The 22,550-nt window shown below is 38.5% G+C and overlaps 3 protein-coding genes across 3 annotated transcripts; all 3 read right to left on the minus strand.

The window, feature by feature from the left end:
• Positions 1–317: 317 nt before the first annotated feature.
• On the minus strand, positions 318–11,464 carry LOC131312451 (GTPase LSG1-2-like). Its single transcript, XM_058340199.1, has 8 exons — positions 11,424–11,464; positions 7,574–7,806; positions 6,282–6,383; positions 6,111–6,197; positions 4,159–4,252; positions 2,863–2,919; positions 1,800–1,879; positions 318–1,705 (listed from the first exon to the last, which is right to left on the minus strand). The coding sequence occupies exons 2-8, from the start codon at positions 7,795–7,797 to the stop codon at positions 625–627; spliced, it is 1,725 nt and encodes a 574-aa protein (XP_058196182.1). The 5' UTR covers positions 7,798–7,806; positions 11,424–11,464; the 3' UTR covers positions 318–624.
• A 5,225-nt stretch (positions 11,465–16,689) lies between these two features.
• LOC131314097 (uncharacterized) lies at positions 16,690–17,645 on the minus strand. Its single transcript, XM_058342589.1, has 2 exons — positions 17,175–17,645; positions 16,690–17,044 (listed from the first exon to the last, which is right to left on the minus strand). Exons 1-2 carry the CDS (start codon positions 17,567–17,569, stop codon positions 16,690–16,692), a joined length of 750 nt encoding a protein of 249 aa, XP_058198572.1. The 5' UTR covers positions 17,570–17,645.
• A 6-nt stretch (positions 17,646–17,651) lies between these two features.
• Positions 17,652–19,953, minus strand: LOC131314098 (COP9 signalosome complex subunit 2-like; the record flags this gene model as incomplete). Its single annotated transcript, XM_058342590.1, has 6 exons — positions 19,788–19,953; positions 18,319–18,387; positions 18,155–18,245; positions 17,983–18,072; positions 17,785–17,823; positions 17,652–17,711 (listed from the first exon to the last, which is right to left on the minus strand). Coding segments are annotated over exons 1-6 (486 nt in total), but the record flags the coding sequence as incomplete, so codon positions are not given.
• Positions 19,954–22,550: the final 2,597 nt, after the last annotated feature.

Genomic DNA, 22,550 nt, shown 5'->3' on the forward strand with positions numbered 1-22,550 from the left:
CGATATTGTTAAACAAGATGATAAAATGTTTTCTTGAAAATCATATCAAATCAAGAGCTAGATGAGAACTGAACTTCAGAAATCGAACCAACGGGTTCTTGGATCGCCAAGCAAAAACACTAAAAAGGGCGGTGTCACCCGTGTGAGAATGCAAGAGCCAATCTCAGCTTGAGATTGCCAACAAGTGCTTGTGGAGCAAGAGAGTTCGAATAGTCACAGTTTACGCCAAAAAAGGTCAGAATCGTTTTAAGAATTATTTGCAGAGGGAAGCATAGCATAATCTGAAGAATATCTACAGCTAAAATAGTGGAGCAAAATTGTCGAATCGCAAAGTCGTAATATTAATTCGTAACTTGGTAGTAAAAGAAACATTAATAAGATATATGTCCATACCATAGAACATTTAAGTCTTTCTTCGCATGTTCTCCGTGATATGTACATAAGTAAGATGATACAACAAATGCAAAATCCAAAACATTATCAAAACCGCGCCTTTTAGTAATTTAGCCACAAGAAGAAAACAAATAAATTGAGTGTGCATTCACTAAGACGCATGACCCGAATCTTTTGGTAGAGACATACAAACGGATAAGCAGTAACACAAGCGGCCGAGACAATTGAGAACTATCCCACTTTCAGAGGACCAGTATTCAGTGGCTTCTGGAAGACTCTTACAACGGGCATTCCATCACCATCACCATGAACCCGCCATGATCGGTCTTTTTTCCTTTGGGGCTTCCTGTGCTGTTTATGAGACGCATTTGCCGGCTTTTTCTTAACAGGGTCCACCTTCTCCAGACCTAGTCCGTTAGCAACGTCAAATGAATTAAGATCAGTCAATACATGTTCTAAAGTAGGTCCACTTTCATCTTCACTGTTTCCATCATCTTCACAATCAGATGAATCCGATTCACGCATCCCAGAAGAAATGGGCTCCTCATCTGAGGTTCCGGGGGGCATTTCAAAATGAGGAAGCTTCCCATCAATGTAATCTTTCAAGATTATTCGGGCAGCCTTTGTTTCATCAGGCAGCCCACTAGAGGCAACATAGCCACGCGAGGCACAATATGCTCTCAAAAGTTCTGATCCCAAAGGGGGCCTAGACTGCGGCTCATACGACTTGGGTTTTGGTAAAGTGATTTTATAGACATCCTCAATTGCGTGTCTAGGAACTCGATTTGCCACAACCTGAATTGCTTCCCTGTGCTCAGTCATTCGGTCAATCGGTAAAACCCCAGAAGCAATCATCTCATATCTGGAACTTGTAAAGGAAGGAAATACCAATCCAGGGCAATCACATAGTGTTAGTTCATCGGAAATTATGAGTGTCTGAAAATGCTTTGTCTTTCCAGGAGTTGATGTGACACCTGTTCGCTTCTCGCCAACCAACGCATTGATTGTTGAGCTCTTTCCGACGTTAGGGTACCCCACAAAACCCACAACAACACTTTTGGAAGCATTTCCGGAAATGTTCACGCTGGGAGAATGTTTCCTCCTTGTCATGGCTATTTCTTCTGCTTCCGACTGCAAACGGGCTAAAAGCTCCTCCCTGCCATATATTTTTGTATCATCTGATTCTTGCAGGCCATTCTGCTTCTCTGTTGGAAACCCAAGCATTTTCCCTTCAAGAGCAGCAGTAGCTGCCTTAGCTGACCAGAATACAAATAGAATCCCATGGAGGCGGAAATATTTCGCCCATTTTTCTCTGCAATATTTCGGGCAAAAGATTATTTTAAGAAACCATTAAACATAGTTTGTAGGTAAGTTGCAGCAGAAATACTTGCGATTGATTCACTAACCTAACTGGATATGGTAAAAGATCGGCCTTGTTAACAAGAAGCAATGTTCTTCTGTGCTCATCGATTTCTCGTGCATATTCCTGCAGTAGAACAAAATAAATCTATGAAAGAGAGATTCTAATTCATTGTCACAATACAAGGAACGATCAAGATTTCATTTGATTGGTGATGTTTTTGTCAACTTGTTTTTTATTGGAACATTGGGACCTCAAAGGACACAGGATCTAATGCTGACACACAATTAATGTGCGCAAACATGGACTGAGAGTCAAGACCCCCAACTATATGTATGCATATATGTATAAATTTCTTTCACATTACACTGAAAGTTAATTTTCTGACCCAAAAACCTTCCGAGAGAGTCTATTCCACATCCCGGGAATAACAACTTTAGGAAACAAGAAGTTAAGTCATCTTGAAAAGTCCTAGAGGCTAGCACCGCACAATTTTTTTATTTTATTTTTTTGATCCGCTATCTCAGTTATTTATTATTTTGATAGAAATTGCAAACTAGGAATCCTAAGAAAACAAATTAAGATTCTTGCTTTCATGCAAACTTGACAACCAAGAGATTACCACTATATTGAAAAAGAGGATGGAATATGGTGCAGCAAAATTGCATGACCATCCAAGCTTTGTTTTCTAGGGTTAACCTAGGACAATCCTGCCTTCTTGAAAATATACAAGATTTCTCAATAGAGGTGTGCACTGGATGTGCACAATCACAAACTTACAACTCTCCCATAGTTCATAAGATAACCAGAATGGATAGGAATAAGGGGTGAAATTAGAAGTAAAAAAAGGTGCATATTATACTACAAGCATATGAGTACTAACTAGTACATCAGTACACATCAATGTCCAGTTAGAAGTTTTTCAAAGGATTTGAAATGCACCTAATTTATATGACGTCAGTTTGCCCATGAGATTTCATACAACGAAGTCATACTCATGTCCGCCACTTCTACATGAGGAATATTTGCAGCACCCATTTCGCGATTATATAATGCTACTTTAGCTACACCTTAAGCAATATTGCCCAAACTAAAAGAAAGTTCCTTACCTCAAGATCAGGGCAACGGTAGAAAAGAGGGTCCCTTGCATCAACCACCATCACAAGCTGGAAGGGAGAGGGTTCAGCATTTATGCAAAGTCAATTGTGTAACATCGAATGCAAAAATGAAATATGAAAGGGCAAGAGAAAGGGGTTTGGGGATAAAACAAACTTACAAATAACATTTTTGGTAAGCAAAACTTGAAAGGCCACTTTACCTATGGAAAGCCCGGTTTTATTTTTTACCAGTTAAAAAGTTACCAGTACCACTTAATTATCAGCAACATTTTTCTTACCAACAACACTAATAAAATGTGCAGTGTGATCATATTCTAAACAGAATCTGCTGAAAGAAACTTCTAGTTGTAGGCTTCCCAACACTCATCACTTCTCCAAGCTTCATTTTGATGTACAGGTTCACCACAGAAGCAAACTCAGAAAGAGTGCACCCTATGCCAAATTGCGGGGCCAAAGGATTTGCAGATTTGAGCATCAGATATGTGATGAAGGAATAAACAGTAACGATAAGGCAGCATAAAATTCCCCGCCTCAGACCCAAAATTCCTTTGAACAGAATGGTAGGGCACAACACATGACTCGTGTAACTAGCCCAGAAGATACAATGCACTGATCCTTTTCGTAGCCAATATCAATTTACCCTATCAGACAACCTCCACAGATTTACCCATGGCCCACCCTTGAGCATTGATATGGACAAGTATTAAGTACACGACTGATGATCAGTTTTTGTATGCACACACACACACACACCTGTTAACAGTGTTGCCAAGAAACATTGACAACATGCTGTAGCTATAAAGCCTACTGATAATTCCAAGACAAGAACCAAACAGAAGCAACACCACATGGTAATGAGATAACAAAACACATCATTTTCACAGGCCTCAAATTTTGGAACCCCGAGTTTGTAGTGCTCCCTGGGCAGCCATGATAAAACTGAGCTCAAATAGCCTCGAATTTGAAACTGCAGACAGTTTGACAATACACTTAAAACAAAAAGGATCTGGTTTTTAGGTTCCCTTACACTGAGATTTTCCTCCTCAAAACTTTAGAATTGCTAACCTCTATATTCTGCTCATTCATCGACGAATAGTTATGATTAAGTCAAAAAAAAAAAGTGCATCCCCAAAGCAATTTCTCTCTATGCAGTAACTGTTACCAATCAAGTATCGTTTCATAATTCTTAACTTTGGCTATATAATTGCCACAGAAAGAGAACATAAACTACAATAAAGGAACACATAAGCAAATGCAGTAAAGTTAGCTCAAGACAACATAACATACCAGATCACTTCGTTCAACTACCCGCCAAAGCTGTCTCCAGATATCTAGATTCTTCTCAAAAGGAGTAAGAACAAGTTTTTCATTCTCCTCGAGGCTACATGGAAAATATATTAAGGACATTAAAAAAACAATGCAGGATTTTAGATTATGAACCGCAAATCCAGTCGAGCAAATATACAAGCAACTGGAGAGGTCACATTGAATAACCCCAGTTCAGACCCACAAGATAACCATGATCACATGCTTCTATTTGTGTAACTAATTTGTCGGTAGTCCTAATCAGTAAACATTTGTAGAAACTAAAAATAGACATAACTGAGGTCGTAGATTGGGAACATCACCATATTCCGGATGATATCAAATGAACCAAGCAACAATTTTAAAGGGCATTAGTTCTTAGGCTCTAGCTTTGTTCACTGGGTTACAGGCTTACAGCCATTGTGGCAATTAAATAGCTTGGACAATGTTAACACAATAACCCATGACCTACAGGATGGTATGGAAACAGAGGTTGAACTGTTCAACAACAATGTTGTACAGATGAGGGAAGGTTTACAAACGACATATTGAAGCAAAAATGAAGAAAAATAAGAAAAAACTCCAAAGACGTGCCTTGAACGTTACCGCAATATTCCAACTTCTACACCTCGTTCAGAAGGTGTAATTCATTTTGTTCATCTCCTTTGATGGTTTTCCCATGAACAAACACCACATACTGCTTGATGCATTATAGTTGTTTCACTTCAAAGTGAAACCCTTACCGAAAAACAAACTAAAAATGAAACATACTTGGTACAGCACTCGGTGTAAAGCAGGGGTCAATGTTTGTTTCATATATTCAACAAACTTAGTTTCAACTAACTCTAAAATATCAGCGCAAACCATTCAACATTTGGAGTGAATCACACCAGTTATGAAATTTCTTCTACCCTTTGATCATAGATTTGGCAACATCTAAATAATGACCACGAAAGTAGAACTACCTTTTTACTTAAAAAATATAGCTAGTGGGAAAATCTGACAAGAAAGAAAAGAAGGGATCATTTATACCTCAGACAACAATTCTTAACAAGAAAAACATGCACAAAGGAGGAAAAGAAACGGACAAGAAGAAGAAGCAAACAGATATCAAAACTAAAGCTGAACATCCTACGTGAACGTATGACATCTGAATGTTCCCTTCATTCTCCTTCCCCCATTATAGCCTTGTCATCAACTATGGGTACATATGAAGCACCCACACGCCTAACTGGTAGACATATCCATGTAGGACACTCCAAGGACAAGTTGGGACACACAATAGGACACGAGTAAAATTAGTTGTAATAGTTTCACCCAAGAGACAAACCCCGAGGTCCCTGACTCCCCGCAATCATGTCATTGCCTCGATTGGAGACGCGAGTTTCTTAAGTTAGCAAGGGTGGGACAACAGGGATCATTTTACAAACCTTTTTGAGGGGTTAAAATATCATATACAAATATTTTGACCAAAAAAATTCAACCGATAAAACCCTCATTTAAAGTCCAATATTGAAATAGTAAAAGGTAAGAATTGCAAATTATAATACTAGTTTTGGTTGTTTCTGAATACAACATTCATCAGAATAACAACTAAATATCAGCCAATGCATATATACCAAAAAATAGGATTTATTTGTTTTCTCAGTGTCCCACTGTCCCCCACCATGTCTGTGACACATTCTGAATTGGCACATCCCATAGTCCATATACGTGTCCATGATTGTTAGACGGACACTTATCCCATGAAGATGAGGGAGAAGAACAAGAAGACGGAGACCACAAATTTTCAGAGAATGAGAATGATAATGATCATAATTTATTATATAATCCATCCTTTACATCTAAAAATTTAGCATCACTCTCTCGCAAATTGTAATTTTTGTGCGAGTTCCTAAAGCAGACTTGCATATCTCCATGTCACAAAACCTCACCTTGCAAGGTTGCGACGCCAAACTAAAAAAGCTCGTGTTTCATTGGCATCAAGCTCTTCCACAGTCATTTCAGCATTCCATGGTGGCCTGAAGAAAAGAAGAAAATTTCAAGATCTGCACATTAACCAAAAAAACTTGGCAAATTTACTCTAGCATTTAGAAAGCACATGCCTGCGTGGAACACGAAGACTGCTAGCATGCAATGCCTCCTCTTTCTTCTGTTGTTCTCTCCTTTCCTCAGGTGTCATGTCACTGATGCTAGAGCTAGAGTCCCTGCTCCCACACATTCAAGGCAGAGGAATTAGAAAGGAACCCACAACCACCCTGAATTGTCACACCCAAGCAAATATATATAACAAGAGGGAGAATCCAAAAACTCTATAGGGCTAGAAATAAGAAAAGTAGAAGAATCAACACAACTAACCATGAAGTCCATGACAGACTTTAGAACAATGAAGCCTTAAAGCCATAGTGAACACAATGACATGCACAGAGTTTGCAAACACAAAAGTGTAAATTTTGAAGAGGGGTTAATCAGGATAAGAATGGGAGAACAAGAATAGCAAACAGCCATACCATTAAATAAGTAAATAAGAACTTCCAGGAGCTCAACAGAAAATACTTCTCACTTGCCTTTTAAGACGGACATCTTACAACAATGCATAAATATAAGTAAATAAGAACAAAACATGCTTGCGATGTCAGCAGAATAAATGTCACGTAACCCATAGGGTGCCAACTTGTTATCACAAATGGTAGGGTACAGGGAGGTTGTAATCAAATAATGGATTAATATTTCACGTTGCAAGAAAATGATCCGAATTAATTATTCTCCTTTTGGTTGCTGAACAAAACTGATCAAGACTAGAAGATTTCCTTATTTCCTTCTGATTTATGGTTCATTTGGACTGAACTTGCACGGATATTGTAAGTTTATTACCCAACAGTTTTTTAGGTTAATTATACTAGCAAATTTGATTGTGATTTCCCATTCCCATTTTCAACAACCCAGTAAGAAAACCAGTTTAGTTTTCCCCAACATTTTAATCTTCATTCTAATTTACATAGTTATTAGAAAAAAATTTCACTTTTGTATTTTCTGAACCTATACTCTAGCATTACATAATTACAGTTTTTTTTCCTCATGTCCAGGGCCAGCTGGCACACAACCGCCTAATCCCGCGGCCCTGAAATTAACGATCAAGCAAGCTTTCAGTGGCTCCAAAAGAATTGATAGCACCTGAGAAGTTGAGAAGTTTAAAACCTGAGACCTAGCAAAACGCAAAGTCCAAGCCTTGACCACCGGGCCAAACTTGCGGTTACATAATCACAAAGTTATCACAGACAGAATCACAAAAATTCACAATATAACCATACAAATGAATCAGAAACAAAAACCGGGCTTGACAAATCCAAGAAAATGGATATGTACGTGAAAAATAGGGAGGTAAACGACGACGTACGGATCAACGAGGAGGTTGGGGATGGGATTGTCGGCGGAGAAGAGGCGCGCGGCCTCGTCGGCCTGCTCGATGACGGCGTCGATGTCGTTGACGTCAGTTATGGATTCCAGCACCTTTTTCTGCTGGTTCCTGTAGAACCGACCCTTGTCTTTGGATTGCTGGACCATCTGGTTGTGGTGCTTCACCAGGGCCCTTCCTAGCGCCGCCTTGTCGTTCTTCCCCATCTCTGTCTCCTTGTTTGTTTGTTTGTACAAAACAGAAAGGAAAAGAAGAAAAAAAAACCCTAGAAAACAGAACACAGGTGGTTCCAATGGTTTTTCTTGTCTCTGTGATTTGTCTTCAGCTGGGTTTAAAACGAGGGTTAGTCGAATCGCTGATTAGACGAAGAAACTCAAGTGGATGCATGCGGGCAAGCGCGTTTTGTTATCGATATACTATATATCCACGTTTTTAAAACGAATTCGAGAGATAGTATTATATATTTTTTTAGAAAACTGATAATGCCAAAATTCTTTTTGTTTTTGTCAAAATTATTTTTATTTCTGTCAAAACTCAATATTTATTTTTCATTGTATGACTTAATTATCCTTCATTGCACCACTTGCCTTACGAAAATGCCTTTTAAAATCTCTTAAGAGTATTTTAACGTTCTTTTAGCATTTCATCATCATCACAGCTTTAATAACTCTCTTTTTTAGAATACCAAAGCTTCGTTAAGGTACAACGAAGTTACGGTTTATCAGCTTTAAAATGGTGTAATTTTTTTTGTAGCTTTTTTCTTTTTAGGATATTTTTTAGCTTTAAAATATAAGAGTATTGCTCTTCTACTGTTTGTTTGACTGATCTTTTTTAATTTGGATGGACTTGCTTGCCTTTGATTGATCTGTAACATTTAAACTTTGAGGATATGATCATAAACAGGAGGAATTGAAAACATGGGTTGTTAGATGGGTTGCTTCGCTTTGATCGAACTTATATGGGTTGTTTTCACTTGGAATCAAAATTGAGAAAAACTTATTTACGGTTTCACGGCGGATTCACGGCTCCGCACAATTTCGGTTATCTATTCGCCCAATTAATGGCTGAGATTACTTTTCAATTTTGACTGGCCAAAATTGATTTTCAATCCAGACCGTCCAAAAGCACTTCGGACGTGCGCGATTAAGCGCCGCAAACACTTATTTACAAGACACCCCGTAAAAATGTTTTTCTCATCATAATTTTGCTTGAAATCGTGGAACTAAAAATAGTTGCTCTATATGCAGCCTCCCCCTCTCTCAAGTTTGAAGCTGTATTCTTAAAAAAATAAAAAGTTCACCCTCTAGTGCAATGCCAAAAGAACGTTAAAATACTCCTAAGAGATTTCAAGGGGCATTTTCGTAAAGCAAGTGGTGTAGTGAAAGGCAATTAAGTCATGCAATCAAAGAAAAATATTGAGTTTTGGCAGGAACAAAAAAGGATTTTGTCATTATCAATTTCCTATTTTTATACATATTACGAGTAATTTATTTTTGTAGAATTTTCCTGTTTGTGTCTGTATCATATCCCGTGCTATTTAGTGGTACCAAACTACTGGACATTACCTTTTACCCAAGCCCAGTTGGAGGGTACACAACTAGAATTTAGAATTCATACTTCTTCTTTTTTTTTAAATGTCAATTTCATTTCATAGCAAGCCCTAAGACAAAGATTACATCGCAAAATACAGGAGTGCACCAAATTACGTAGTCCGGAATTAATGGACACCCTGCAAAAGCAAATCAACACTAGGTGCCAATAAGAAAATCCAGTCCGGGACTAGGTAGAGAGAAATAGAAACGAAATCCCAGTATAAATCATTACACAAAAATAACAGATGTAATCAAAACAACAACAGATCACAAGTGAAAAGGAATCTAATCTCGTGGTTCGCCGACTGAAAAGAGAACCAATCCAGCTGATCTTAAGCTGTCACGCGAAGCTCGGCGGTCAGACACCAAACCCTCCTTCGCGCCTGACCTGTCGTTGTTGGCCTAGAACAAGGAAGAAACGCAGGCACACAAACTGGATCCGAACTACTACCGAAACACCGCAACCTAACATGGTCCATTGCCGAAATTGAACGGTCCAGATGAAGACAACACCCATATTGTCCCTAACATGGTCCCCAGATTCATTCAACATAAACATTGCCGGCCCTGATGTATGCTCAAGTGGAAATTCATAGTTTACCATATCTCTCTCAACCTGAGTTGGTGTTAATTTTTCAGACAAATAAAAATACAATAATGGATGATCCATTTATTCGATCGAAACTACATTGAAGATCTCTCGGAAAATGTCAGGACGCAGGTGTTGCTTAAGGTAAGATCGAGGTGTTTTATTTTCCCTTCTTGTTTAAGGGGAAGGAGTCCGCTTACTGCGTTATGCACGCACAAGTCTGGACTATTTGACACAAGTGCTACTGTGTGGTGAGTCAATGTTGCAGGTGGAACGCTCATTACATGAAAGCTTCCTTGATGAGTTTTACACTCATCATATAGAAAGGCTCCTCGCCTATATATTGCAATCAAGAGACTAGCCTACCTGGAGGCTATTTCTCAGTTTGATAACTATATGCATAGGAAGTCTATTAGGGTAAATACGAAATCCCCTACCCGGATCTTGGAAGATTCATTGGGCCGGGTCGCGGATCTTGGAAGATTCATTGGGCCGGGTCACATATCCGCGAGCCCCCAAGGAGGGAGAGTTTTGAGTGATGGGGCCATTGTATGGATGAGTTGAGCTTTATTAGGCACAATGACAGCATCCTCCTATCTAGGGTTAGCGTTGAGAAAGAAGCTAAATTCGAGACCATAAGATTTGCGTTGTAGGAAGGCGTAAGGTTTGCCAAACTTCAGGAGGGTATCGCTTTAGCGCTGATACCCAGGTCAAGAAATAACTTATTCCGATTCTGCGGCCTATGAGGAACTTCATTAGCCACATTGAACACAAATATGCAACGACGATAGGGCGTCAAAATCTGTTGAGTTTGGACACATACACAAGTATACAACACATAATAGACACGACACTTCACTCTTACGCTAGAGTTTGTATCAACACTCACTCACTCTCGCTATTGGGTGTCTCGTTCATGCGCACTCGCTTGGTGCTCTCACCACACACTTACATAAAATAACCTCACCTGTGTAATATTTATAAAGACTACAAGTAAAGACTACAAGAAGTTTCTAGACAAGGAAAATCTAGAACAATATTTTTAGGAAGAGTTCAATAAATTGTCAAAGAAACCTGGAAGACTATCATAATCCATAGGCTTTCAGAATATTCCTGAAGTTTCTAGCATGACCCAGAACACTTCGAAGAAGTCTAGAAGGTTCTAGAAAAATTCAAAATAGTTCGAAAATGTTCGGAGACTTGTAGAGAGTCAATGATGACTCTCAGCAGAATCATCCCAACCATTTTGAAGAGCTGCTTAGGGTGAATCGATTGGATGCATGATAGCATAACAAACTCTATTTATTTTGTTTTGGTTCAATTACTTATTAAATTGGTTGGAGTATTTAGGCTTTGAACATAACTATGTTACCCCGAGGCGACTGTAGATTTATTAAAGCTTCCGCTGAGTACACTTATGGCTCCTTACACCTCAAAATGGAGCTTAAACAAACCCAAAGCTTCTACTTTGTAAATTCATGTGTGGTAATTAACATGGAAAGCGAATGAACCTTCTAAGTTAGTGATGGAATTCAGCTGGACCATCTGGTTGTGGTGCTTCACCAAGGCCCTTCCTGGCGCCGCCTTGTCGTTCTTCCCCATCTCTGCCGCCTTGTTTGTTTGTTAATTCAAAACAGAATGGAAAAAAAACCTAGAGAACAGAACACAGGTGGTTCCAATGGGTTTCTATCTGGAAAATTCTATGTACCCCGAAAGAGTACCCAGAAATGACCCCGAATTTGAAAATCAATGGTCCTGATTGACTTTAAGTGAATCTAGACCATTGATTTTCAAATTCGGGGTCATTTCTGTGTATTCTTTCGAGGTACCTAGCACTCCTCAAAAAGAAACCCTCGTTCTAATTACAGCAGAAGACAAAACGTACTTCTCTCGTCCTCACTGCCTCCGAGAAAATTACTTGGCGGAATCATAGAGACAGAAAGAGGAGTGCTATCAATTGATGATAAAAATTTGGGATGGTTGGTTAATAAGGTATCTGCCAATTGAGGGTGGAACATTATTATCGGGATTTCAATATGAGAAAAGTCCGTCTAGTCATTCATCAACCCAATAGGTGTTATGATGGAGTTCAGCTGTCAAGTGGCTTTGTAACAAAGAATGGTCTTCCTACTAGGATGTGATACTTCAACCCAATAGCTGTTATGATGGAGTTCAGCTGTCAAGTGGCTTTGTAACAAAGAATGGTCTTCCTACTAGGATGTGATACTGTAACATGTTATTGCAATTTTTTTAGGAACATAAAATCATAAATTGTTGTGCACTGTGTACATTGCAAGTTAAGAACATTATGTGATTGCCCTATTGGTGGATTACACTTGATAATGCTTTTGGGTGAATAAGTTGTGAATGTAGAGCACTCGAGTCTCAACATGCAAGGCAAGTCTCTTATGTGTATATAATTTCTGAAGCTGAGGTATGGTTTATAGGCCTCGCAATAGTCTTGATATATTGAAAGCTAAATAACCCTGCTGTTTTTGTGGCCTTCTGTATATGTAAAACACTCGCGTCTCAACATGCTAGGCATGACCCTCTTATGCAAATTTCCTGAAGCTGGCCCAGGGTTCATAGGCCTTGCAATAGTCTTGAACCATTGGAAGAGAAATAAACCTTGCTATTTTTTTGTGGCTTTGTCTTGCATGTGAATCTCACTTGTACAGTCATGTAATTTGGAAATTGTGTGAAGGGCATATATGCACTAATGCACACTTCTAGGGCAAATTGAAACCACGTAGAAGTTAACAGGCTTGAGATATCCCTTAATTCTATTCTGCATTACTCGTTTTAGCTCGATTAACACTTGCATCGACTTGTTTTTGGCTCCTCCCTAGATATCTTGTTCTGGTCGATATGCTGATGGAATCTGAAGTTACCCTTTTTGACAGTCAACAAGAAAAGCCGTGAGTACTATAAAGATTGCAGTTTCACTTCTTGATTCTACAGTCTCTTATCTCTCTCTCTCTCTCTCTCTCTCTCTCTCTCTCTCTCTCTCCTACTTTAGATATAAAAATGACCGAGAGGTTTTGGCAATGACAAACCTGATAGCTGCATATCAACAGAATGAAGCATTGGAATTTGAGAGAATCCTCAAGGTATGCTCAAGTGGAAATTCATAGTTTACTACATGCCTCTCTCTTTCTCTCTCTGAACCTGAGTTGGTGTTAATTTTTCAGACAAATAGAAGTACGATAATGGATGATCCATTTATTCGAAACTACATTGAAGATCTCTTGAAAAATGTGAGGTCGGAGGTGTTGTTTAAGGTAAGATCGGGGTGTTTTATTTTCTTTTCCTCTTTACAATGGTTGTAATATCTATCCAATATGTATTGAACATGTATTCTTTGGGTCAAAACTAATGAATGGTTGGAATTTAACTCTTATCCTTCTAACATTTGCTTATTTTGTCCTTTTTTTTTGTAGCTGAAAATGGTTAGTAACATTACTCCATTGGCTACCATGGTGAGTCAATACTTGGAATGTCCATAAGTCAGCATATAATGTGGTAGTGTTTAATGTTTTATTCTTGTTGCAGGTGGGACCCTCATTGCAAGAAAGCTTACTTGAAGAGTTTTACACTCATCATATAGACAGCCCCAAGTTATATTTCTACCGTAGAATACTATGAGGCTTTTTCTAGGTTGACACTTAGAGAGTTACCCGAATTTGATGACTGGATGCATATGAACGATGTTAGAGTCGATACAGAATCCCCCACCCGTCGCTTGGAAGATCCGTTGAGCAGAATCACATATCCACGGGCCCCCAAGGGGTGGATAGTGGTCCAAACTGATGCGGGGTTTGTAAAGGAGCCTAAGGAGGGAGGGAAAGTTATTAGTGTTGGGGCCTTTGTTTTTTTCGATGAGTTGGGTTCTATTAGGTACTATGATACTGTCGTCTTATCCTGGGTGAGCAATGTGAAGGAAGCTGAGTTTGAGACTATAAAATTTGCGATGTATGAAGGTGTAAGGATTGGCATCAGGAAGCTCTCCATTTGTACGGATAACTTTGAAATTTTTGAAGGCAATTCAAGGTGGCAATCCATATCCCAAAGATGAATTTGATAAGTACAGGTCAGTCCACCACCTCTCCCTTTTTTCCCTTGCCAACTTTGGCTTGGAGGACTATTCTTTCATTTATCTTCCTAGAGAAGGGAATGCAGTTGCAGATCTTCCTGCTAAATGGAGGATGGAGATGATACGATACCCCCACACAAATCCTATTACAAATTGGTGAAAGGTAGTCCAAGCAGCCAAGCATCAGTATTCTGGCATGCCGAACTTCAGAATCCGATATTTGAAAAGTAAGTTATTTTTTTCAAAGGTTAAAATATATATTTGCCCCTTAAACTATTCTGAAATTTTTTACTTCCCCCTTCAACTAAAAAAACGTTACACACTCAGGACAATCTCTCTATTCCGTCCAAACCATGGACAGAAAACTTAACACTCAACCCTACCCTTCAAGTTAGGGACCCAATCACCACCATTCCATAATTGATAATTTGGATAATGTAGACTGCATGTGAAGCTGCCCAATCACCACCATTATTCTCTTGCGTCAATTACTCCTGAACCATACTCAATCAGAGTCACGACTGGTGTTTTGTATTGCCCTGGCTTTTGGTGCCTTGTTTGGCATGGCTATTGATGCTTGTTCTGCTTTTGTGATGGCTATTGATGCCTTTTTGGCTTGAGGTACTGTTATGGCTGAACCTAAGGAAAGACCACCTTGTTCTGTTAATGGAGACATTTGTTGGTACTGTTATGCCTTGTTCTGCTTTTGTGGTTGTTGCTACTGGTAATGCCTTTTTTTTGCAATTGGAGAGAATAAATCACTCTTTGGCTTTAACATCTTGAACCATGGGGGGAAGGAAAATGTATGATTGTGCTGCATTTTTCCCTTTTCAGATGCATTTTTCATTTTTCATCAAGAATGCATGCTTGTGATGGAGTTTGTGTAAATAGAAGCATTATAGCTTTGGACTGCATAACAACTTTTGGAATGGCATTCTAGTAGGCATTTGAGAGAGAGAAAGAGAGAGAGAGAAAGAGAGAGAGCCCATTTAGGTGCCGTTCCAGATTCTTAGAAAAGGAAGGTAATTTCAAGCTCCAAAATCATGTGTTTACGCAAATAATTTTCCTACCAATATGTATCTTGTTTGATAGATCGCATTGAGATCTTTCAAACGGAGCAAAAAAATTTAAAAAATTATTTTTTATTTTCATTATATTTGAGTTTGAAATTACCGTCTTTAGAGAAGGTTTAAAAAGAAAGCGGAACGGGGCCTTAGTTCCCAATCATTAGGGATATGGGTGGGGGAAGATTGGAGACATACCTAACCTATGGCAATGCTGCCATTTCTAGGGACAGACATTATTTTTTTCTTTATTTAACAGCGTGCCTTTTATAATCAAAACGTTTTCTTCTCGTCAATCTTTAACTCTATCATTGGGACTCATCCATAAGAGAACTCTATATTCCAATAAATTTATCCTCTTCCTCCCTCTTGCCTTACTTCTTTGGCAATGTTGCCATTTCTAGGGACAAACGTTATTTTTTTCTTTATTTAACAACGTGCCTTTTATAATCATAACATTTTCTTCTCCCTATCGTCAATCTTTAACTCTATCATTGGGGTGTTATGCATTGTCCACTCATCCATCAAAGAACTCTATTCAATTCCTATATTCCATCAACTGAGGTAGCAATAGAAAAACATTTAGAAACTGAATCATAAAAAGAATAAACTTAGTTTTTCTTCTTGGATGCATGATTCATAGTACTAGTGCTTGATGATTATGCCCGTAGCATTCCTTTGATTTGAAGGGGGGGAAAAACCTCAAGTTCTAGCATTTGAAAGAATCATTTTCAATGTTAAAGAAAAAGAGCATTCGTGAACTTGCAAGAAGTTGAGTTCTAAAATTGATAAATTTTGCATGAGGAAAACTGTTCACTTTGTTTGGGGTTAGTTCCTAGTTGAACTATATTGTCTACGGATATGATATGAGTATTTGTTGATTGTGATAACTATCAACGAATGGTTGTGCATAAGTTAATTAGAAATTCCATTTGGGTATGTGTTCCTACTTTTGGAATGGGTGGCATTATTTTGTTGTGAAACTATTGTTATAATGAATTAGTTAAGTTTACCCAATTTAAAGAGAATTTTACAAAATAAATTATAAATTTTCCATTTGGGTTTGTTAAGTCGTGATCACTAGAAGAGAAGGATAATTTTTTTTTGAGTTGAGATCAAAATGGGTTGTGTCGTGCCTAAAGGCACGGGCAACCACTAGTATACATATATGGTAGTTAAAAAGACATTTATATCCTTCAACTAACCCACTTAAGGAGAGGGGTTAAGTTTTCCATACAAAATGCCTACTAGAATGCCATTTCAAAAGTTGTTATGCAGTCCAAAGCTATAATGCTTCTATTTACACAAACTCCATCACAAGCATGCATTCTTGATGAAAAATGCATCTGAAAAGGAAAAAATGCAGCACAATCATACATTTTCCTTCCCCCCATGGTCCAAGATGTTAAAGCCAGAGAGTGATTTATTCTCTCCAATTGCAAAAAAAAGAAGGCATTACTAGTAGCAACAACCACAAAAGCAGAACAAGGCATAACAGTACCAACAAATGTCTCCATTAACAGAACAAGGTCTTTCCTTAGGTTCAGCCATAACAGTACCTCAAGCCAAAAAGGCATCAATAGCCATCACAAAAGCAGAACAAGCATCAATAGCCATGCCAAACAAGGCACCAAAAGCCAGGGCAATACAAAACACCAGTCGTGACTCTGATTGAGTATGGTTCAGGAGTAATTGACGCAAGAGAATAATGGTGGTGATTGGGCAGCTTCACATGCAGTCTACATTATCCAAATTATCAATTATGGAATGGTGGTGATTGGGTCCCTAACTTGAAGGGTAGGGTTGAGTGTTAAGTTTTCTGTCCATGGTTTGGACGGAATGGAGAGATTGTCCTGAGTGTGTAACGTTTTTCGTTTTTTTAGTTGAAGGGGGAAGTAAAAAATTTCAGAATAGTTTAAGGGGCAAATATATATTTTAACCTTTGAAAAAAATAACTTACTTTTCAAATATCGGATTCTGAAGTTCGGCATGCCAGAATACTGATGCTTGGCTGCTTGGACTACCTTTCGCCAATTTGTAATAGGATTTGTGTGGGGGTATCGTATCATCTCCATCCTCCATTTAGCAAGAAGATCTGCAACTGCATTCCCTTCTCTGGGAAGATAAATGAAAGAATAGTCCTCCAAGAGTTTCATAGGCAAACTCCAAGCAGAGATGAATAGTATGAGTTAAAAGAATAAAGCCAAAGTTGGCAAGGGAAAAAAGGGAGAGGTGGTGGACTGACCTGTACTTATCAAATTCATCTTTGGGATATGGATTGCCACCTTGAATTGCCTTCAAAATTTCAAAGTTATCCGTACAAACGGAGAGCTTCCTGATGCCAATCCTTACACCTTCATACATCGCAAATTTTATAGTCTCAAACTCAGTTTCCTTCACATTGCTCACCCAGGATAAGACGACAGTATCATAGTACCTAATAGAACCCAACTCATCGAAAAAAACAAAGGCCCCAACACTAATAACTTTCCCTCCCTCCTTAGGCTCCTTTACAAACCCCGCATCAGTTTGGACCACCATCCACCCCTTGGGGGCCCGTGGATATGTGATTCTGCTCAACGGATCTTCCAAGCGATGGGTGGGGGATTCTATATCTACTCTAACAGCGTTCATATGCATCCAGTCATCAAATTCGGGTAACTCTCTAAGTGTCAACCTAGAAAAAGCCTCATAGTATTCTACGGTAGAAATATAACTTGGGGCTGTCTATATGATGAGTGTAAAACTCTTCAAGTAAGCTTTCTTGCAATGAGGGTCCCACCTGCAACAAGAATAAAACATTAAACACTACCACATTATATGCTGACTTATGGACATTCCAAGTATTGACTCACCATGGTAGCCAATGGAGTAATGTTACTAACCATTTTCAGCTACAAAAAAAAAGGACAAAATAAGCAAATGTTAGAAGGATAAGAGTTAAATTCCAACCATTCATTAGTTTTGACCCAAAGAATACATGTTCAATACATATTGGATAGATATTACAACCATTGTAAAGAGGAAAAGAAAATAAAACACCCCGATCTTACCTTAAGCAACACCTCCGACCTCACATTTTTCAAGAGATCTTCAATGTAGTTTCGAATAAATGGATCATCCATTATCGTACTTCTATTTGTCTGAAAAATTAACACCAACTCAGGTTCAGAGAGAGAGAAGAGAGAGGCATGTAGTAAACTATGAATTTCCACTTGAGCATACCTTGAGGATTCTCTCAAATTCCAATGCTTCATTCTGTTGATATGCAGCTATCAGGTTTGTCATTGCCAAAACCTCTCGGTCATTTTTATATCTAAAGTAGGAGAGAGAGAGAGATAAGAGACTGTAGAATCAAGAAGTGAAACTGCAATCTTTATAGTACTCACGGCTTTGCCTGTTGATTGTCAAAAGGGGTAACTTCAGATTCCATCAGCATATCGACCAGAACAAGATATCTAGGGAGGAGCCAAAAACAAGTCGATGCAAGTGTTAATCGAGCTAAAACGAGTAATGCAGAATAGAATTAAGGGATATCTCAAGCCTGTTAACTTCTACTTGGTTTCAATTTGCCCTAGAAGTGTGCATTAGTGCATATATGCCCTTTACACAATTTTCAAATTACATGACTGTACAAGTGAGATTCACATGCAAGACAAAGCCACAAAAAAATAGCAAGGTTTATTTCTCTTCCAATGGTTCAAGACTATTGCAAGGCCTATGAACCCTGGGCCAGCTTCAGGGAATTTGCATAAGAGGGTCATGCCTAGCATGTTGAGACGCGAGTGTTTTACATATACAGAAGGCCACAAAAACGTTATTTAGCTTTCAATAATTCAAGACTATTGCGAGGCCTATAAACCATACCTCAGCTTCAGAAATTATATACACATAAGGGACTTGCCTTGCATGTTGAGACTCGAGTGCTCTACATTCACAACTTATTCACCCAAAAACATTGTCAAGTGTAATTCACCAATGAAGCAATAACATAATGTTCTTAACTTGCAATGTATATGAAATTTTTTGTAGCGCAGTGCACAACAATTTATGATTTTATGTTCCTAAAAAAAATTGCAATGACATGTCATAGTATCACATCCTAGTAGGAAGACCATTCTTTGTTACAAAGCCACTTGACAGCTGAACTCCATCATAACACCTATTGGGTTGATGAATGACCAGACGGACTTTTCTCATATTGAAATCTCGACAATAATGTTCCACCCTCAATTGGCAGATACCTTGTTAACTGACTATCCCAAATTTTTACCAATAATTGATAGGTGAAACACAAATGTACACATCAACTTCTATGGGGTGACTAAGCATTCTACTTGTCTAGTGCCCCCTAAAACCAACAGGTCAAACAATATTATGGCTTAGCTCATCCTCCAACATACCTAATTCCATGTTTTTAAAAATCAGATAATTGCAAAATTATGATAACTAAAGACAAATTACACACGTCTGAATATCCATTCACCATATGGAATAATTTCAAAACCATTTTGCTCAATTGAGAGGATTCTTTTCAAGGCCACTTAATTCAGACAACCTACCAAAATATTTTTCCTCTTATCTATAAGCAATGCAGTATGAAGTTAAAAACTAAACTAAACTATCACTTTCTATATTGTTTCAAGTGATAAATACTGGTACGTTCCCCTGGTTTACCGCATATAAGAAGTCACATTTGCCGTTAATTATGTTTATTTCGCAATAAAATAGAACCGGGCTTTCATATTACCCAGATCAGCGTTCACAGAGAATGTACAGAAAGAGGAGGTCTAAAAAACAAGAGAGAGATCAAGAGACATGGAGAGAGGCGAGGGAACTAATGAGCTTGCAAACATACTTTAGGCACTGGATATGCCTCTGGTTCCTAGCTTCTTCATAGTTCTTAAAAGCTTCAAAGAAATTTGTGGCTGCCTCAGCCCATTGACCCTCTGCCATATGCATTTTCCCACCACACTCGTGGATAATTCCCCTCATGTTGGGATGGGGTATTGCTGACTTGATTGATTGAAGGGGGAACTTAAAAAATTCGGGATAGTTTAAGGGGCAAGTACATATTTTACCCTTTTTCAAATCACAATTTTTTCGTAATCTGTTTTTTCAAATAACAATTTTTGCTCTTTATAGATCCTGTGCCTCCTCAAAGCCCGTCCGGTTTAGTTGCCCCGAGGGTTTCGTTGAAAGTTGGGAAGATCTTGGCATTGCTTTTCAAGAAAGGGAAGTTGCTTATTTGACAGTGCAGTTAGGTAAGTGATTCAATCTTCAATCAATGTTCGTGGGTACTTCAGAACTTAATTTCTCTCCAATTTTCTGGTGCTTTTAATTTTGACAAAAACTCACTTAGTCTGTCAACTTATTTTGTAACTTCCCCTTTCTGATTGTATTCACTGTTTAATGTCTTCACTAGTTACTCCACATATCATTTACACAAATAATATGCACATATGTCCACGTAACTATTAACACTGAAGTAAAATTTCTGAGTCAATTAGACAATTCACAATGGCATGATATCATAAAGTTTATTCAGAAAAAACGTAGAAGACTATTAATTTGGGTCAAGGATTGTTAATGCTAAGGTTTCTTCCATTATTATAAATCAGTAGTGGCAGTGGCAGTGGCCTAGACATAGGAACTCTGTTACTAGGGTAATTATAAGGCACACTCCTGGTTCTTTGATTCTCAATCCAATTCCAGGAGTCTGTCAACTAATGGGAATTTTTCCATTAAATCTGCCTGGATTGCATTTCGGCATCCTAAGGCTTTGGTTCCTTGGTCCAAAGTGGTGTGGCACAAGCATGCAGTCCTGCGATGGCCAATTCTACTATGGTTAGCTGTGTTGAATAGACTCTCAACCATGGACAGATTGCAGATGTGGTGTGTTGTGACAAGTTCTCATTCTGTTCTTTGTGCTTCTGCTTGTGAAACGCATGAGCATTTATTTTTCTGATGCTCTTTCTCTTTCCAACTATGGAGGTCCTTACAGGGTAAGCTTAGAGCATCTTGTTCCTTGCATTCCATAGGTCAGATTGGTTAGTGGATGGTTCAGAATCAGTGTGGGCCTCAGTTCTTGTTGCTGCATCTGTTTACAATATTTGGGAGAACGTAATCGAAGAATTTTTCAGCAAAGTTGCTTGGGGATTAAGTGATGGAGAAGACCACCTTGATTGATATACATTCTTGTATATGTTCCTGGATATGGATCCAAATGTCAGAAGCTAATGAAGATCTTTGTTCTCTTTGGTATATCCCTGATCAAGTCTTCAGCATGGATTGAGAGATTCTTTTTGTACTTCTGTTGTTGTTTGGGATGAATTGTTTTCCTAGGCCTTGTCCTGTGAGATCTGGATAGTGTTCTGGGGTATGCCCCTATGCTCATGTAATTTTTTTGTGGTGCTATAAAATCTTCACTTACCCGGAAAAAAAACACGTAGAAGTCTCTGATCATAAACTAGTTTTCCCTACTTTCAGTGTTATTGCTCCAATTGTTAGATCATTCTACTTACATTTCATACTGTTGTGTACTTCCTGTCCTTTCTTTTCGAATGATGGTGTTGAATACCGGGACTAATCATTGCATATCTGAACTAATATAGATCACTTGACCAATAAACAAGAGAGAGATTCTTGATTTCACAGGTAGAAGACAATGGTAATAAACTTACAACAATTTCGGCAATAAACTGAGGCTGTGGTAAAGGTTTGAAGGCAAGGAGGAAGAGGTGATCAGTAACGAGGATAACAATGGTAAGCCAGATAATGAAGAGAGGGAGAGTATTAACCAACGGCTTAAGTGAGTTGTCCGTGCCGCAGAGTCTATTGCAGATGGTGATATAATTAATGTACAGATACGGAGATATCGACAGTGGCAGCTCTCCCAGACTGGAACCTTAGCGCATCTTGTATAATTCCGTAGGTTTTGTCCCGGTCGGATTACGAGAATGTTGGTTTCTATATTATGATGATATCCCATTGGCATTGTTTTTCTTTTCTTATTCTGCTTTGTTTTAGGGTTTTATATCTTGTACCAGTGCTGCACTGTTGCACGGCCAAAGGGAGATACTTGAACGGGATACATATTATTTCACGTTGCTCACATCAGTGATCCTGCTTTGTTTGTTTAATGGTACTGTGGGTATTCTACACTTTGGTCAATCGAATAATAATTTTTTCTTCTCCTCTCTTTGTGGTATGAATGGTGGTATGATTAAGTTGTTTAAACTTGGTATCAAGGCAAGGTTGTCATGATATCTATTTTGTCAGAAATCTTCGTTTCCTCTGCAATTGCCTCTTTGTTGGTGCAATGAAATCACATCGTTTCGTAAGCTCCGTGTCTCTAGTTGAATCCGTCAAAATCATTAAGTTGGGCCGCCCCATTAAAACTATACCATTGTACGTGATGTGATATATAACGTAAGGACACCGATACAAGATACTGACACAGTGATGCAAGAAAATAAAAAATACTAGGATACAGAAACGGTTAGGACACATTAGATTATAAGTATTTTTATACGTTGTTGGCGTTGGATCATGCATCATAACAAGAATGGTGTATTTTTCTTATGCAAGAATGTATAGAGTGTTGCTATTTTATGGCGTT

This window comes from Rhododendron vialii, chromosome 13a, assembly GCF_030253575.1.
Source record: "Rhododendron vialii isolate Sample 1 chromosome 13a, ASM3025357v1".
Lineage (NCBI taxonomy): Eukaryota > Viridiplantae > Streptophyta > Magnoliopsida > Ericales > Ericaceae > Rhododendron > Rhododendron vialii.